Below are 19,115 nucleotides of genomic sequence, written 5' to 3' on the forward strand. Positions count from 1 at the left end.
CTGGTTAGTGTGGTGACAAGACTGAGTGGGGATCTCATTAATGCATGTAAATATCTCAAAAGTGGGTGCCAAGAGGGTGGTGACAGACTCTTCAGTGGGGCCAGGGACAGACCGAGGAGCAATAATTAAAAGAAAAGAAGCTTCACCTCATCATGAGGAAGAGCTTTCTGTTGAAGGTACCAGAGCACTGCAACAGGCTGCCTTGGGAGGTCAAGAAATCTCCCTGTCTGGAGACATTCAAACCCCACCTGCTCCAGGTGACCCTGCCTGGCTTATCTCCAGACGTACCTTCCAACCCAAAACATTCTGATTCTGCGAAATTCATCTACATGGGCTGCGGCCACTCATGGTGCGCTTCCAGAGAAACCGCGGGTCTGGGTGCTTTATTTCCTGCCAGCTCCCGCCCCAGCTGGCGCTCACGGCTTGGCACCGGGCTCCCTGCACAGAGGGCGCAGAGGAGCTGCCGCGGGCAGGGGAGCTGGGGACACCGCAAGGAACGGGCACGGCTTCGGGATGAAAATCCCTTCCTTTGGACGGCCGGGGACTGGCACACCCTGAAGAACCGAGCCGGGCCGAGCCGAGTTCAGCCGAGCCCAGCCGAGCAGAGCCGAGCAGAGTCGGGCCGAGCCGAGTTCACCCGAACTCTCCCGATTCCCCCGTTCCGATTGGTGGGTTTTGGGCCCCCCGCGGTTTCTCCGCCAATCAGCGGCCCGCGTCCGTTGCCAAGCGGCCGGTGGCCGGGCGGCATGGCGGGCCGGTGGCGGGACGTGTGCGGGGTGCGCATCGCCCCGGCCGAGCTGCGCTTCAGCGACACGGCCCCGGGGAGCACCTGCCGCGCCTCCGTCACCGTGCAGAACCTGCGGGTGGGCTCCTGCCGCCTGCGGCTGCTGCCGCCCAGCCGGCCCCAGGTGAGGGAGGCGGCGGGGTGCCCGCGGGCTCCTCTCAAAGAGCGGCCGCGCTGTTTGCCCGAGCCGCGCCTCGCACCGCTCCGGCCCGCGGGGACAGCGGCAGAACCGAGGGGTTCCTGAGCTTCCCGCTGCTCTGTTCTCCCGGGGTTGGGAGGAGTGCAGGAAAAACTTCCTTGTTTCTTAAATCCATGGTTTCAGTAGAAATAAGTAGGCTTTCCTTCCTGTATCAGCCATTAACTGTTGGACTTGATGGTCTTGGAGGTCTTTTCCAGCCTCAGTGGTTCTTTAATCAAGTTCCTTGTTGGCAGCAAGTCCTGTTTTTCCTTCTGGGCTGGCTTTGTGCTCTCCAGAATTTATCCACGAGAAGCCCATGAGTTCCTCGTAACTTCAGGGAACATTCTGTAGGAATGGATCACTTTGCTGTGGTGTGAACACCAAATCTGGGAATAGGTGATAGGTCTCTTACCTTATTTCTGAGTTGTATACTTTTAAGTTTTTTGACTGGAGTATGAAATGGAAAGGTCCCCTTGTGCTGCTTGCTTGCTGAGAGCTTTCTCAGAAAGCAGGAGGTTTAAGCTTTCTCAGAAAAGGGGAGGTTTGTAATCTTTTCTCAAGATAGTTTGACTGCTATTAATAACATCGGATAAGTTCTGGAGAAGTCATTACACTGCCAGACTTTTTAAAGGCAAATGCATCTTTGCAATTCTAACCAGTTGAGCCCTCATAACCTATGTGGCTTCAGCAAAACTGTTGTGGTTAGTAGTTTATTTGTAAATTTTATCAAAATTGAGATCGGAAGGTTGGGTTGAACTGACATCAGGAGTTGAAGAGAAGCTGATGTTGCTTTGTGTTCATAGCATCTTGAACTATGAATAATCCAGGGTAGTCATAATATGGTTTTCAGACAACTGAAGTACCTTGAATAATTTCACTTTCTGAGTAGTGAGCCTTTCTTTTTGAGGGCAAGAGTGGCAGCTTGATTCTTATTAAACTGTAGCTGAAGACTTCTGGTATGAGCTGGGAACTGTCGAGAGTGCTTGATTTGGTAGGGGTGTGCTTATTCTGTTTTGTTAGTTTTCATCAGCTTTATCAATTTTTCATGTGCTCCAGAAGTGGAAAGTCAGAGTCAATTTTAGAAAAAAGGTTACTAAAGCATAGCTTTGGGGTTTTTCTCTCTGTGATTAACTCTTACTTTTTGCTGTATATTTTTATGCCATTTTACATGAGATGACCAAGATGACAGCTAGGGGGACAAGATTCCGGCTCACACCCTCAGTTCCAGAAAGGTCTATTTTGTTATTCTTTCTCATTCCCAGACCTTGTGTTGCTATCTGTGATTACAAGGCACTGAAGTGTATGACTCCTCTGAAATATATTCTGATGCATTACATGCATGGAGTGCAAGAACTGAAAAATAACCTTCCTTGAGCTGTCATAGTGATGGTCAAAAAATGCCTTTCTAGGAATTAAGCTCACAAAGCAGTTTTCTATAGGCTTAGTTGAATGTTCCTTGTAGAATAGATTCATTTTGCCTTCTATAAAATGAGTATGCTTGGGTGTTTAGTTCTCTTTTGACGAGAGGTAGATTTTACACACCTCAGAATTAAAATGTGGCTACTCTTTCAAAATCAATCTCATAATCATCGTGAGTGTGACATAACAATTTTCCTTTGGCTGAATATTTATACTGCTAGAAGGATTCTAAAGGAGATGCTCAGGTCAGGCAACAGAAACAACAAGTATTAAATTATGTTTGCATATTTGGAACACAAATTAGAACAGAAAATTTTGAGATTACTGGGAAGACTGTCTTTCAGAAATAAATAACATTTAAACTGGATCTAAAGAGCAGGAGTAATCTGAATTGTAAGGAGACTGAACCACCAGAGGAGCTGTAGACTTTGCTATGAGGCTTTCCTAGAAATGTGGGAACTGCTGGCTTTCCCTCTATGTGCTAGTGGATTACTTGTGTCTCCTGTTCCAGAAAAGGTGCAGGGGGTGTCGGATTTAAACAGATACTTACTGGCAACTAATCCAGCATTAATTGTTTTGTGAGAGGAAAGGGTGCTTTCCATCACCAGCTTCTGTTTTTTCATTTGACCCCCAAGACTGGAGCTGCCTTTCAAGCAGGTTTTCAACATGCAGTGAAACTTTCTATTGATGTCAGGTAGACCTAGAGGAAACTCTTACCTGTCTCCTTTTGTTGCTGCTTTGAAATGAGACTTAATCCTTGTTATTTTTCTCGGGTACTAAAAATATTCTTCACTGAGTAGTAGCTGATGTAATTTTGTGTTGCTTCAGAAGGTTTTTTGCAATAGTCAGAGAGTTGGAGCTCTCTTGGAAAGACTAGAAAATTTGCTGATTCATTCTGTCTTTCTCTTTTCCCGTAAAAAGTCTGAATTCCAGTAAATAGGGAGGTAAAATTATAAAATCCTGTATATGAAGTTCATGGTAAATTTTAAAGCGAACTTTGTATTCCTCTGAAAATGAACTACATGTATATCCTTCTTAATCTAGAAATGTGTAACAATTAAAAACATATTATATTTTTTAAAATTGCAGTTTAAATTGATTGTGGAAAATCCAGAAAAACCCATTGCATCTGGACTTCAACTTAAAGCTGTTGTGGAATATTCTCCTGTGTGTGCAGAAGATCTTCGAGATAAACTCACTCTCTTAGTAGATGATGACACAGTTGATATCCCCCTGCTTGGGTATGATATTCAAAAGTTCATATACTGCTGCTAACATTTGCAGTTAAATCTTGTGGAAAGTTTACTTATGCATGTCAGATATGGCTTTGTTATTAATCTGTCAATTGCATGGAAAACAAACAGTAAGTTTCCTTACAAAAGTAAGATTTTCCTCTTGTTTTCAGAACAGCACCTGGGCAAGAAGTTCATTGGTGTGATGTTCCTCTAAGATCACAGAGAGTCTGGCTTTTTAGTTTTGCTTTATTTTAACTTGGTTATGACAATGTCAATACTTTTGAATTCTGTATTAATAGACAAGTTAACAGCTAATCTTAATGTCTCCCCTTCATACTGACTCACTTATAGAAAAGATTTTACAGTAATTGTTTATGGTTGCAAATCCGGATTATAGTGAAACATGTGTTGCCTAATTCTAAAAATATGCTGCATGTTTTAGAGCAATGTCACATGTTCAAGGACTTTTGAGAATTTTTATTAGGGTAGTATGGTGAAGGTAAGACCACTTAGGATGATAATGCTACTGGGGATTCCTTTCTGGAAGGGACTTGCACTGGATTAGGTATTTCAAATCTAAATGTTTAAGTGGTTTTTTTGCAGGGAGAAAGTTGACAGGCTTTAATTTTTTTTTTTTGTGTGTATGTTTGGAAAAGCAAATACACTTTATGATTTCTTTTAATCAGCATTTTCCAAAATGTATTTTGTGTCATGAAGAAGCACTAAATTCCAGCTTTGTAACAAAAAAAATCAGCCAGCAAACCAAAGCAAACAAATAAATGTTACACTGTATTAAAAAAGAACCCCCAAACCCTTTACCTTGACTACATCCCTTTTGCACAGGTCTGAATCTATTACAAAATCTCATTGCATTTAGAGTGTATGCTTATTTCTGTCCACTTGGAATGGGAGGTATTTGGATCTTGTGAGGAGAAATACTTCAGTTTCATTTTTTCCAGTGAACCTTCTTGTAAGAATATCTGCATACTTGAAAAGTAAAATTTTTACAATTGTTTTGAGGGTTCTCTAATCTTGATAGATGATTCCTATTTTTTATTTAAAATTTTTTTTTTTTTTTTTTGCCACACCCTGCTGGTCTAGTATCTCTCCCAAGAATTTACTACAGTTTTTTTTTCTCATTACAATAAAATATCAAAGAGAATTAAAAACAGTGTATTAAAATTCCTGAGAGCAGATCCTTTTGGGGAATTTCTTGATTCAGTTTTTTGCCTCTGTCCCTTCCTTCCCCCTTCCTTCCCCTTTATTATTCCCTTTCCATAATAATGAAGTGTTTGAGCAGAATCTACTTTGTTCAACCAAGGATATTTATCTTCCTTCCCCATTAAGTCTTCTGTACTGCATGTAACACAGATCAGGAGGTGGAATTGTTCCTGCATGTTCCTATTTGTGGCTAAGAGGAGATAGACTGCTGTGCTGATGTAAAATTCCATTTGATTTGAAACACAGTTTTGTGTGAGATCAGAGGTGTCATTGTATTAAAAATTGGAGTCTTTAAAATACAAGTTTCCTGAGGCATGATCTTTTCATTCTGGCTGAACAGTGCCCAATACAGTGATGTCATCACACTGGCTGAGGCTCTTAAATAAATAATAGAAGCAGCTTGTGGCTTGTGTCATTAACCCTTCTGTCTGTTGTAATAAGTTTTGCTGAAGTCACACAAAGTATGTATCAAACACAAAACTGTAAACTGGCACTGCTTCTTCTCTGCTTTTAGGTAAGGCAGCTCATAATACATTATGGTGAATGTTAACTTTGGTCTTATTTTGTGATGCAACTAACTCAGGATAGTTTTATTTAAAGTACTGTAATAAAGTATTTAAAACAAAATAGAAATATATGCATTCAATTTTGACTAATTGTTTAAAGCTATATTGTTTTAAAGTTAGAATAGTCAGTCATTGACTGATAAGTTCCTCTCTTTTACATCTTCCCTGTGTATGCTGAAATGCTCAAGTGAGTTGCCAAAACCTTGATAGAACTAGGACAAAAAGAGAACTCTCTTGCACTGGAGTGCTTAATCAGATTTCTTTTAAAATGCAAAGATATTTTCAAGTTTTGGGAAATATAATGTTATCTTTTTTCTGCAGATTAACTCCGCAGTGTCAGCTGGAAATAGAGTCCGAGATTGATTTTGGTGACATGATTACAAACAATAAAATAATTACTAAAAAGATTCGTATTACTAACCATGGATCAATTTCAGGTAAATATTTTGTATGCATTAAATCATACAAATATTTTATTTTATTGGAAAATGTAATTTTATGGAAGTTAACACTTCAGTGACCAAGTAGCAATTAACTGAAATTTTGGGTTGTGGTGATTATGAGTATTTAGCTGAAGGTGTTGTACATGGCCCACTGTTTATGTAGCCAGTACTATGTTTCCATTTAGTAAAGAAAAAATTGAGAACTTCAAAAATTACATGAGTTCTCTACTTTTGAGTCCCATTTTGAAAGATGTAAAAATAATAGTTGCTCATTGCCTTAGTGTGCCCAGCACAGACAGCAGCAAATCACATCTGCTCTTGCTTTGTGCTTCAGTGATCCCCAGACCTGTCTCTTGAATAAACAACTACAAGTTCCCTGCACTTTCCAAGCTAAAGTCCTCTAGGATGGGAATTGTTGCTAGAAGATAATGAGAGGCCTTTTATTTTCCTGCCATAGCTTTTGAAATCCTATCACTTTTACAACAAACACATCCTTAAACTTCTGTGAGCAGCTATTCCAAGGAGAATAAGAAGAATGGACAATGGAGCATAAAAGTGCACATATGATCCAAATAACCTATGTGACTGCCTTTTTAATTGGACAAAGCTGCAGACACCTTTTTCCAGAAGCAGGGTGGCAACTATGCTGAGTTTCAAACAACAAATTTAAGGCAGCTAATTATTTTTTTCCTCATCTGAACAGCTGTTTGTTGCATTACAAGTTATCTGTTTTTTGCATTAGGCTAAGGCTGTGTGAACATTGTTCTCCTAGATTCTCATATGAAATGCTGTACCAAGAGAAAATGCATGATTACAGAAACACAGAGAGAAGTTGCAATCTTTGAAAGAGGCAACAAAAAAATTCTGTCTAGATAAGGCAGGGTGAAATTGTTGGTTCTTTTTTTCCCTAGCCTGTTCAACTTCAGGATGTAGTATGTAGTTTGTATAATCAGCTCTTTCTCATACATGCTAACTTTTTTGAAAGATTATAATTAGGTAAAGAAAATGAGAGAACCTAAGTACATATACATCTACACCTAATTTGTATGATATTTTTTTCATATTGTATAGGGAACTGTTTCTGTTTGTAAACTCTGTTGTGTGATACATGCAAGCTGCATGATGGAGTTTTATAGGGTTGGATGAAAATTAGAATGAAGGTGATGGTTAGTAAAGAATGTCCTGAGGGAAGACAAAGGAAGAGCTGCTTCTGTGTTTCTGTAGGCTCTGTAAATCATGATACAGCAGGTCACAGTAACAGGCAACTTCTAAACTATATGAGCAGGAAGTCCTCTGAAGTTCTGGCCTGAGACTCAAGGGTTGCATTTCACATCTCATCCCAAGCACTAAATAAGTCCTTTGTTTCTGCTTCTGATCTCGTATCAGAGCTTATCTTTTATATGAAGTCAAACAGTGCATTTTCCCTACATTTGGAACAATTTCTTTGTGTCTCTGATGTAATGACAGATAATGAGTGTTGTTGGTTAAATACAGGGTTTTTTCACAGTTCAAAAAATATTTTTATAACCAAGAAATATTTACTGTTGTCTTCAGGAGGAACTTGTGTTGGGCACAGAATGAATAATAGAAGCTATTTTTACCTGCAATATGCACTTAACTTTCTGGCTACTGTAGTTGCCTAGAGCTTTGTATGACTTACAAAATGTTACTTACAGCTGCTTTATGATATAGTCACTTTCCTTTGAAATGTGAGTACATTTCCTGTTACAATCACAGCTTGCAAAATGGAATTGGACATGTGGGTGTAATAATTAAAGAAAGCCTGGAAATAATGATCTACTCTCTCTTAGAAACAGCTTTTTAAAAGGTTAACTCTATGTTTCCGATTTTCATAGGAAAATATACTGCTTGTGAACATCTGCATTATGTGTTGTGTAATTTCAACTGTGTCATTGAAGAATATAAATGTGCAGCTTTATATTGTGTAGCATTCTGTTTATTGCTCTGGTTTTTTTTTAGGTTTATTTAGAGTATTATATGATGGGCTTGTCCTGCTTAACATAAACCCTAAAAGAGGAGTGGTAAAGCCAAAATCTGTAAGGACAATTGAAGTGGGTATCTGCACAGATGTACCTGGAGTCATCAAAGAAATGATGATGTGAGTGTATGACTGAAGAAATGCAGCTCTATAAATTCCATTTTTCTCTGTTATTAATTCTAGTCTTTATTATGAATATTTATCTAAAAAAGTTAAATTCCCAAGTGTCCACTGCTGTCTTTAATATTTAATTATATTAAATTAATTTGATTGTTATATCCACAGAAAAGCGATGCATAAATTGCATACCTGGCTGAGTTAATAAAGATCTTTCACAAGTTATAACGATCTAGGATGTTTGCACATTTCCCAGAATAAAACTAACCAAGAGCTTTTTTATCTTTCACTTTTCCTTACTTTTCTTAGCTTCCGTAGCTTCTTGTTTTCTTTAGCTCTACATGTTTCAGGAGTTTCCGGAACATTATGGTGTTCTTTGCTGTATCCTATTTTCACTGGAAGGAATGTGTTTGCAACACTGGAGTAGATTGCTTTGAAATGCATACCTTATAGAATCATAGAATCACAGGATGGTTTGGCTTGGAAAGGACCTGAAAGTCCTGTATTTCCAGCCCTCCTGCCGTGGGCAGGGACTTTCTACCAGACCAGGCTGCTCAGAGCTCCATCCAGCCTGTCCTTGAACATTTCCAGTGATGGGGGAGCACAGAGACTCTGGGCAATGTGGGAATAAGGTGTGGTTGGTTTTTTGGGTGTTTTGTTTTGGTTGGTGCTTCGATCTTTTTGGGGATTTTTTGGAGTGTGTATGGAAGTTTCCCATTTTATTTTAAATTTTTAAGATATACTTCAAGTTCAGTTCTTCCTGTTCTTGCTTTTGGTGGTAGCCTGTTGGAAAAGAAAATGAAATGACAGGAGAAAAATTCTCTTAGAGTGACAGGCAAGGTGGTGTTTGTCTAATACTTCACAGTTACATCCTGCTTCATATGATACTTTCTTTAGCTACTAAGTTTCAACCTTTGGCTGCTAAGTGTCCTTCTTTCTGCTTTGCTTTTGCTGTTCAAGTTGCCCCCACTATTTTCATCACCTCATCATGGTAAATGGCTGCTGTTTCCTGCAGTCTAGTAGAAAATTCATCTATTCAACTGAGAGAATGTAACTACTCAGAGCTTGGATTTCATCCTTCACCCATTTCCTGCCTTAAATTCTACGTAATTCTGTCACTGAATATGGTGTTTCTCACTAGTTATTGTTATATTCTTTAGACTAAATGAAATGTTGTGTTTTCTTGTCAAGCCTTGCACAAATGTATAAATATATATGTATATAGGTATGCATATATGTGTTTAAACAAACAGGGTGATATTGAAAGTCTTGCCCTGGGTAATTGAAAGGAATATGACTTTGACAAATAGTACAGTTTTCATGAAAACATCATGGTTATTTCCATTTACCAAGTTGCCTAAACTTTTACCTTCTATGTGCAAAGTTATTCTCAGAGGCATCTGCTCTTCAAAAGGTGAAAGATGATATTTAGAGAGGTTGAGATCCTCTCCCAGATCCATTGTGTAGTTATATATGTGACTATTCAAAACAAAGTTTGGTTTTTTTTTTAATTTTAATTTTGTTTTCAGAGGCTATTCATATGGATAGGTGATTTTGTTTGAAAAGCAGGGTGTATTACTGCTTGATTCTTTTGTTCATCAAGAACAAATATGCTTTGTTCCAGTAGAATTCTAATAACAAAAATATGTACAGTGTCTATAAGATCTGTTAGTGAATTGTGATATCACGAAGATCAAGCTGTCAGGCAGGAGCAGCAGCAGTTCTGTCATGTTTATTCTGATGAACTTCTAGCTCCTGTTCCCTACAAGAAAATTAGGCATTTTATGCTAAAATTGGTATTTAGATACAAAGTCTCTGAGAAATAAGAGTAGTGTATATTGTCTGTGGACACCTCCTAATTCTTTGCAGATGTTATTCCTATTGTTTCAAACATTTAAAAATGTAAAAAAAACCCCATAATCAACCAACACACCAAAAACCCAACCCAAAACTCCACCATGTAATGTGGGATTTTTCCTGATTGGTGATATTCCTGTTAGGCCATTGTCAAGGACATTCTCTCAGCCCTGCTCCCCCCACTTAGTTTATCTATTCAAAGCCAGAGATTTTAATGGTTGGATTTGGGTAACCTTTTTAAAACCTGATTCTAATACAAACCAAACTAATCAAACTGATTATTTCTAACACTTCTCTACATTACCTGGTGCTGCTTGCTTCTCTTACTCTCAGAGTGGACTTGGAAGGTCGTGGCTATACTGAAGTATGGATCAAAGGTGTTGTGGTTGAACAAACTCTTAAAGTTCTTGGAGTGTCTTGTGGAAAAGTACTGAAATGCATTAACTTTGGACCTCTTTACTTTGGGACTTCAAAGACTGAACAAATATATTTATACAATGAAAGCCCAGAGAGTATGGATTGGATAGCAGTAGTTGAAGACAATGCCATTGGAGGAGAGATGGTAAGATACTGCTCTGGTTTTCATTTTAGTTGAAAACTTGTTTTCATTTCTGCTTTTGCATTTTCTATTTCTCAACATCCATCTTCTAGTATTGTTTACTATATCATACTATACTATCAATAGGCTTTCTGAAACTTCTGTCCAACCATCATGTATTTTACTTTAATTTAACCCTAGAATTTAGTTTTCCAATTATTTGTTTCACTATGTGATATTTTAACCTTAAGAATGTTAAATTCATTCTCAGGGTGTGGTTCTTTTAGTTTTGTTGGGGTTTTTTTTTAAGAGCAATTTTGCTTGAAATCCTGCTGGTTTTCTTATTATTTACTAGGAGTTATCAAAATAAAATTTTGAGTTCTAAGATATTAATAATCTCTGGTTTCATTTGTTTTTCTCAGATAGTGAAATAGTCTGAGTGGGAATCGTGTTTAACAAAGGGAATTAAAAACATTGACATGAAATTGATTTAAAAATTGGTTAATTAGTCATGTGATGTGTAACTATGTCAATGCTATTTCCTGTGTTATATCTTTCTATTTGTTTTACATTAAAATGTATGTGTAGGAGAAAAACAAACAGAAAAGAGAAAGCAGAGCAGGCTGAAATTTCCGTATTTTGATTATCTTTTTAGGGGACGGATCTTCGGGGGAGTACTGATGCTGTTTTACAAGACTTAAGCCTGAAAAATAAAAATATCGATGCTTCCACCTTGATCTTTTGTATTCCCAGTCAAGGAACTTTGATGCCTTTTGAGAAATCTTTGATTACAGTGTGCTTTAGTCCAGAGTGAGTGAGTGATACCAGTTAAATGCACAAACACACACAAGTTGATTGGTCTACACTATTCTGCAAGAGCTGTGGTAGAGAAAATAATTTAATTTCTCTGCACATTACTTCTGAATACCTTATGTATTTATGTGTGTTAAATAAAATTGCTTGGTGTGATTCTGCAAATAAGAAAGCAAATTCTGAAATGATTCTATTATTTTATGTTTTATAATACACTAAGTGTATATTTGGACCAAGAATTTGTTAAGAGAGTAAGAATTTTATTAGATTTTGCCATGTATCAACCCCCAAGAGAGTGAAACGCTTTGGAGAGCTGTCATCTCATTTAAAAAAAACCCAGCAAAATCAAAACAAAAGCAAAAGCTAAACATAAAGAAACATTTCTTCTTGGATAAGGAAAAGAAAAAGCAAATGCGCTCTTGCCATTTTCCCTTACTTAAACTCTAAATATAGGCAGTTTTTATGCATTAGAAAACTGTTGTAGACTGGAAAATATATCAAATTACCAGTATAATAAGCACACAGATATTGATGATCTTAAATTTGTTACTATTTGCATTTTCTGAAAGGAAGAATAAAGATCATTTGTTCAAGCTGTAACTGACAGCAAAGAAGCCAGACTGGCTGTTCAAAAATATGTCTTGGTTTTTTGTGGGTTGGGAATTTTATTTTTTCGCCCATCTTTTAATTAGAGATTGTGACTCTTACAGAAAGTTGGAAAGAGACTTTGAAGTGGCTGACTCATTACTGATTCAAGATTATGTTGTTTTTCTGAGATTTGAAACTGTTGGGAAGAGAGGTGACTGTCTGCAGACCCTCAGTGATGGTGCCACAGCAACCACAAGTATGTTGGAAACGTAGAGTCACCATCAGAAATGTATATATGGATGATAAAACTGTATATCTTATTTTTTAAAATTTTTAAAAAATTTCGTGGTCATCCAAACAGTTTAATGGTAAATCTGCTTTTTATGTTGGTTTATATCAACACAAATAACTTACATCTTTTATGCTTCAGCACCAAAACCTCTTTGAACAGTGAGTAAAAAGGAATCATGTGTGTCACGAATGAACACCTACAATTTAATTATAAATTATAATAATTATAAATGCAAGTATTTGAAGGACTTAAACCCCCCCAGCCATTTACAAGTCACTAGCACTTTTGTAATACCAGTTTTGTGTGTTTTCAAGTGCATGTTTGATCATCCTCAACTTCCTTATTGAGGGAATACATTACCTAACAGCTAATGTAAGAAAAGATCTCAGTGTTAGGTTTATAAAAACTGCATTATAAAACATACTGATGTGTGGTATTTGTTTTTTGTGACTATACACCTACAGCATGACTTTTTTGTTAGTGAGACAATAGGTGTGAGAGGAGTTCTGTTTGTTTGCTTGTTTTTTGTGTTTGTCTAATGCAGGGAGTAATTCTCGTTGTGCGGACTTAGCTTTGATGGGTTCTGGGTTTCCTGTAATGCTAACTTTTAAGCCAGGACCAGTAATTAATTTTAAGGAATGCTATTTTGGTGAAAAAACACAAGTTCTGTGCACAATAAAAAATGAATCCGAGTTCCTTCCAGTAACGTTCAGCTTCCGCAAGACTGCTCACTTCAACGTTTCTCCTGAAAGAGGAAAACTTAACAAAAAGACTGAAAAGGTAACTCTCTCTTTCTCTTAGGCTATGTAACTGTGCAGATTATTTTATAGTGGCTAGCAATATAATTTCTTGAAAGTCAACCAGAGGAATTTCATTTCAGTTGCAGTGACTTTTAATATCAGCCAAATATATGTTTTCTCATTTTGTACAGTCTCTTAATGTTCTTTCCTCCAGGAAATGTACTCCAGGAAGCAACAAATATTATTTTAATTTGGAAAAAAAAAATGTAGTACTAAAGCAACTTTACAAGGGTTTTTCCTATCTGTATTTTTTTTTTAATTTTACTGACTTAAGAAGATTGATTCAGATTCGAGTATTTTTGCATGATACTTTTAATTTGTTTCAGTAAATCACAAATATTCAAGTAAGATAACATTTCTTTTAATGGAAGAAACTTCACCACTTAAATCAAATATGGAAAGACTTACAAATTCCCAAACTAGTAAGTCAGGGCCCCAGATTTCTCTCAGAAATTAACAAATGAGACTTTTTTTGTGTTCTAATGTGTCACTTCTTTATATTATCTTATATTGCTAATTTTAATGTGTCTGTTGGCATATTCTGCAAACCCAGTTTTGAACACCTGTCTCAGAGGTAAGTGTGGAGAGAAGTGACTCGCTGACTCAGTCATGTAGAGAATTGCACAAAACTTGACTCTTTTCTGCCTCATGTGTCTCATAATGAGTTTTCTCTTCCAGGAAGTGGTGATTTCATTTTCTCCACATCGAATAGGAACATTTGAGATGAAGCAAATTGTCGATATCATTGGTACAGGAATAGATAGAAATAATGGAAAAGTTTTGAAGGCAAAATCCTTTCATGAAATATATTTGACTTTTCTTGGTGTGTGCAAATCTAAACGAAAAAATGTTCTATTCAGCATTAATCCTGGTAAGATGCTAAAAACATAGAGTGGCAAATGATAAAATGTTTTAAAAGCATATTTTTAACACTTTAAAAGAGAATTTTTTACTCTTTTTATTTACTTGTAAAAAGTAATATCTCTTTGAGACTGGAAGGAATGCTCAGTTGCATGACATATATCCCATAAGACTACAAAACAATGGCTAAAATAATGGTACACCTTCCCATCATTTGATCAAAAATTGACCTATTAAAGCTTACATTTTCATCATATGATGATCTCACTTTTACAAATCAGAAAACAAAAGGTTCAGTTTTTGCAAGTGATGCTGCTGGCACAATGCTAAGATGTTTCAGGAGTAAATTGAGAGATATGTAAAGCACAGGAAGAACTTAGCAAAGGTAACAGTATGTTCTCTATTGATTCAAAGTTTCTGCTGCCAGATGAATTTGCGAGTTCATGCAGCTTGCTGCCTGTCCTGTGTCCATTGACTCTTCCCATCCTGAGAAGCCTCTGCCAGCATAAAGCATCTTTCAGGATATGCAATAATTAGCCCATAATTTTTTCCATGTGTTCTAAATGTTTTCCATGGACAACCACTTTACAGTAGATTTGACTAAACTGTCACTGGATTGTAAACCAGTCATGGCAAACATGATTTTTTCTTGCACCAAATGTGCTGCAGCCTCTGCAGCACCACTGCAATGGCCTGGCCTGTGCACTGATGCATGTGCTGGCAGTGTGGAGATAAGGAGGGGAACTTGAATTCTATTTAGCTGCTGCCAGCTTGAAGATGTACTCCCTAATGAGAAACAGGAAGGCAATACCCATTCTTTTCATTATGGAGGAGTAAAAAGAGGAAGTTACTGGAAAGTCATGATAAAATGTTCTTCTTTGTACAAGTACCAGAATGGCTGATGAGCCACTGGGCATTCCTGCTACTTTCAGGAGGGTATTTCAAATCCATGGCTATCAAGAATTGATGAGAAGCTGGTTTGGCAATTTATTTTTTTTATTTTTGAAATCCAGGGCTCCTTCAGTTTTCCTGCTTCAAAAACATAATTAAAAAGAGTGGGTTTTTTGGATCAAACATTTAATGCAGTATTCAAATTTTTCAGGCTTTCTACATGTTCTTGTATACCATGTGCTCTATTAATGCCCCCCATTTTGCTCCCTGCATGTTTATAAAGAGGTTACGAGTGACATCTATGCTCTGTAGGCTACTGATACCTGTGTTTTGCTTTTAAGCTTCATTGAAGTGCAGAGGAAAAGTGATTTTGTTTATTTCAAATCCTTATCTAGATGGTTCTGTACCTTCCCGTTACCTTCTCCCAGTCTCTGTGGATGAGTATGTTGAAGGCAGGAGAGAGATAGGAATAGAAATGAAGCTTTTTGCAAATTGTGCCTTCCTGGCCAGTGAAAGTTGTAATCACTCCTATGGCTTAGAAGATGGAAAGTAGTTTTTGATTTTTTTGGGGGGGTTTTAGGTAGCCACTTTGGATTAAAGTGAGGCTAAAGTGGGTAAAATAAATCTATTAATGATCAATTCGTTTTGGCTTTTTGCAGGTGAGGGAAGAAAGGGTAGTTGAAGCATGGCCTTGTTTCTGCCATAGTTTTTCTCTTTAATGTCCACTTATATGTGCTTTCCTAAAACTTGAGTGGAGAAGACTGAGCTGTCTTTTTAGTTGTGATAGCTTGGGAGTTTTTCGTCAAAAGTCATGCTTGTGTTTAAAACCCTTAATACACTTTGGGACACTGTGAGTGGCATTGTGACAGAGCTCTGCATGTCTGATGATGTCCCTGTGCAAGACAGAACATCACAGCTGGACACAGCTGGTTTGAGCTCTGCTATTTGTGTGTGATCCAGGCCAAGGGAGGCAGATGGCTTTTGGTGTGATGTGAATGCCTTCTTGCCTCTGAAGAAAACATGATGGGATGGGTGGCTGACTGTTGTGCTGCTGGGTGGACCATGGTAAACTAGATACATTTTCTAATACTTTGAATTTTGTTTAGAAAACATGAGTTTATGTTTTATTTTCTGTTTTAAGGTCTGACACCTTTGATTTCTAATCCAACTGGACAATTTGTAGTTCATGACACAGGACAGTTCAGTGGTACAGCACCTGTGGCAATCCTTAAATCAACCCAAACACAAATCCATGCTCACCGGAAAAACAGGAATTGTAAGGATAATGCACTTGTAGCTTTTCCTAATGATCGTGCAGCCAGCCTTAGGCCTGGTGAATGGAATGTAACCTACAGGTAAAATTATGTGAATCTAGTATTTAAACCCACACATTTATAGATATCATCTAGGAGATCAAGATTTGTTACTCATATGACAGTTCACTGTGGTTTTTTTTAGGCTGAAAGTACTTCAAAATTCATTGCATTCTTGAGTCTCTTGCACATATATTTCTTGAGTTTTCTTTTATGAAACTATAAATGTAGCTATTACAGTTGTAATGTTTCATTTTTATGGTTGTCTTTATAAAGTCAAATATTAATAATCAGCTGTGATAAAAAGAATGTTTGGAATAAAATATATGTGTATCAAAATCAATGTTTTCATTCTAACAAGACCCAGAATCCTTCTACACATTTAATGAAACTACAATTCTCTTTAAATATTTAGGACTATTTTCACAAAGACTGAGAGATATAATTACATAGATCCAGAATTTGCTTATACTGACTCTGAACTACTGTTAAGGAAAGAAAATAAGAAATACTATATAGACTTCATTTCCAGATTAAGACAGCTTCGTTTAGAGAAAGAGGCTGCTAGGTAAGACTTGGTTTAAAGGGTAAATAAATACTTTAGGCTCATACACAAAATGTGAACAATTGAACAGAGTTAACTTAAGGGCATCAATCATATACCTAAATTTGTCCCATGCAAAAATGCTTGTGGTCTTGAGACTGTCATGTATAATGCATTCTAAACCTCTTTTATTCAGATATTTAGGGATGTAGAGATCACTTCCTGGGTGAAATGCAGGGATAGAGGCAGGGCACTTGAAATTGAGCTTAAAATGGGCTTAAATTAAGGTGTCAAGTTTTAAGAAGACTTGGTTATGCTTAATAGGGGGAAAAAAACCCCATACCATTGATTATTTTGGATTCTCTTATTATATAATAAATCTGTATTTCCAACTAGGATGTCTAGCTCACTCTAAGTGATGGATTCAGTACATAAGTTATTATATATTCTGTGGACTGAAGCAGATACAATCCTTTAATCTTACTGGTCACCTAGCCTTATCTTACAGTAGAAACCAAAACAATAAAAAAATTAAAAGTATTTTCTGTGCTTGGGGGTTTTTAAAATGAAGAAATATTCCCCCTTAAAGGATTATTTGTTTTGTTGAAAAATATTAAATAATTTAATGTGTAGGTCATGGAATGCTCAAATTTTTAGATTTCTAAATTCTTTTTTTCCTTCCCTGTAGGGAGTTTATTATTTATAACAATCCTGTGTGCATAGGCATTAAACCAGCTGGAGGTCTTGTGTCACCATACATCTCAATCACAAATACTCTCAAGGAGAAGCCACGAAAAAAAATGCTTGCTTTAGAAGACAATTGCCTGTTAACTAGTCGAAAATTGGCAGCAATTGTTTCTAAATCTACAAACCAAGGAGTAAGTTAAATGCTTGAGTAGTAATGTGAGCATAATGTGTTTACCATATAAAAAAGTGTAAGAATTTGGATCCTGCTCTGAGAAAATGTCTTGTGCTTATCACAGGTTTGGAGCTGGCTTAGTCCTATGCCATCTTCTGCCCAGGAGAAGAAAGATTGTAAACTAACTTTGACCCACAAGCAGCTTCATCAAATATTCATTGGTGAGATTTTTAATTTGGCTAATAAATGCATATAGCTGTTATAAAAGCACTTATTTATAGTAACGCAATTTATGATTATAATTGTTCACCCTAAATAGAAAACAGTTTAATTTGGTAGGCAGCTTGTTACCTACAGCAGTGTTTATCTAAAGCTTTGTACTTCTCAGAAAATACTGAGATATGATTAGGTATGAAGATGTAAAAGAGGAGTTTCCTTTGAAGACTGCTCATACCACAACCTCTTACAGAGAAATCCACACAGCATAGTGGGAGAGTAGCTCACACCCTTATGCCTTGTTATTGGATAGTACCTGGACCAGCATTAATATCAGCAAGATTCATGGCAGTGCTCAGAATATTTCTGGGAATTAATGGTGAACACTGATACCTCCAAAAGTAAAATTTCTTCAGGATCCTCCTTAAAATAATTTCAGGCTAATGCTCTGTTATGTGGAGTAACACCTTCTAAAGCCTCTAAGTGACTTATTAACAACACTTGTTACTACTACAGGTCTATTTTAAGGTCAGCTTTTCTTCAGTAAAATTATTTAGCAGCAAAATGAGAATTTTGAGTACTTTCTGGGCTTTTAAAAAATTCTCAATCAAGCCAGAACTTGAATAGTGTAGCTGTGTAGACTGATATACTTGGGAAAAGGTAGAACAAGATAAACATAATAATACAAAAAGTACTGAGAGTTTTGGAAGATGTTTGATTAGTGCTGTGAGCACTGAAGTTTATAGACCACCCTAAAAACTAGTGATAGCAGTAAATTAGGTAGTGAAGGAATTCTGTGACCATCAAATAACATGAATTATTAAACCAAATGGTCACATATCAGGGAGCAAACCCAACAGGTTGCATACATAAACTGTCAGTGAATTGCTGGTCATTTATCCATTTAAATACCTGCTTAACAAAAAGATGTATTTATGGTTATTAATAGTACTGTCAGTAATGAGCACATTGTTTTTCCTATTTTAATAGTTCACTAAAACAAGCATCATTAAAAAATAAATCTTGCTGGCTTTCGACTTGTACTACTGAAAACATTCACAGAACATTCATGATATTTACATCCAGATTTTAGTGAGAATTTGTTCTACTACAGGATTTTTGTAGCTGACTAAATTTGTGATTTGAAGAACTAAAATGTTTTGATCATAGTATTTTAGTACTTATGTTTCCTTACATTAGCTTTTACTTTTGAATGTTGCGGATCCTATTTCTTATATATTCCAGGTCCCTCTACTATAGATTTTGGTGAAGTTTCTGTGTATTCTACAACAACCAAAGAACTGCACATCATCAATAACTTGTCAGTTCATATATGGATACAAGTTGAGATTGAATTTGCAGAATTGCAGGAGACATCACCATTGTCTCAGGTGGTGCCTCCTCTTACAAAAACTCATATTCCAATTGTATTTGAGACAAACACTTTTGGAATGTTTAAAAGGTAAGGTTTTTTATAGTTGTCTTGATTGACACATTTTCTTGGCTGTAGTAAAATTTAAAAAAAAAATCACCTGGCTGTTTTTAAAGTGTAATGATGATAATTGTTAATGGTGTACCCTC

The 19,115-nt window shown here is 36.8% G+C and overlaps 1 protein-coding gene across 1 annotated transcript in view; it reads left to right on the forward strand.

The window, feature by feature from the left end:
• Positions 1-726: 726 nt before the first annotated feature.
• The window catches only part of CFAP47 (cilia and flagella associated protein 47), a 255,123-nt gene continuing 236,734 nt past the window's right edge, over positions 727-19,115 (forward strand). Inside the window, exons 1-14 of the mRNA XM_085049413.1 lie at positions 727-908; positions 3,471-3,622; positions 5,725-5,840; positions 7,827-7,965; positions 10,153-10,381; positions 11,013-11,167; positions 11,881-12,014; positions 12,595-12,830; positions 13,529-13,721; positions 15,744-15,957; positions 16,331-16,483; positions 17,148-17,337; positions 17,443-17,539; positions 18,780-18,996. Coding sequence (XP_084905539.1) covers positions 747-908; positions 3,471-3,622; positions 5,725-5,840; positions 7,827-7,965; positions 10,153-10,381; positions 11,013-11,167; positions 11,881-12,014; positions 12,595-12,830; positions 13,529-13,721; positions 15,744-15,957; positions 16,331-16,483; positions 17,148-17,337; positions 17,443-17,539; positions 18,780-18,996 — 2,387 coding nt within the window. The 5' untranslated portion in view covers positions 727-746. The remainder of the gene's footprint in view (positions 909-3,470; positions 3,623-5,724; positions 5,841-7,826; positions 7,966-10,152; positions 10,382-11,012; positions 11,168-11,880; positions 12,015-12,594; positions 12,831-13,528; positions 13,722-15,743; positions 15,958-16,330; positions 16,484-17,147; positions 17,338-17,442; positions 17,540-18,779; positions 18,997-19,115) is intronic.

The sequence above is a fragment of the Lichenostomus cassidix genome, chromosome 1 (assembly GCF_008360975.1).
Source record: "Lichenostomus cassidix isolate B80296 chromosome 1, HeHo_3.0, whole genome shotgun sequence".
NCBI classification, from domain to species: domain Eukaryota; kingdom Metazoa; phylum Chordata; class Aves; order Passeriformes; family Meliphagidae; genus Lichenostomus; species Lichenostomus cassidix.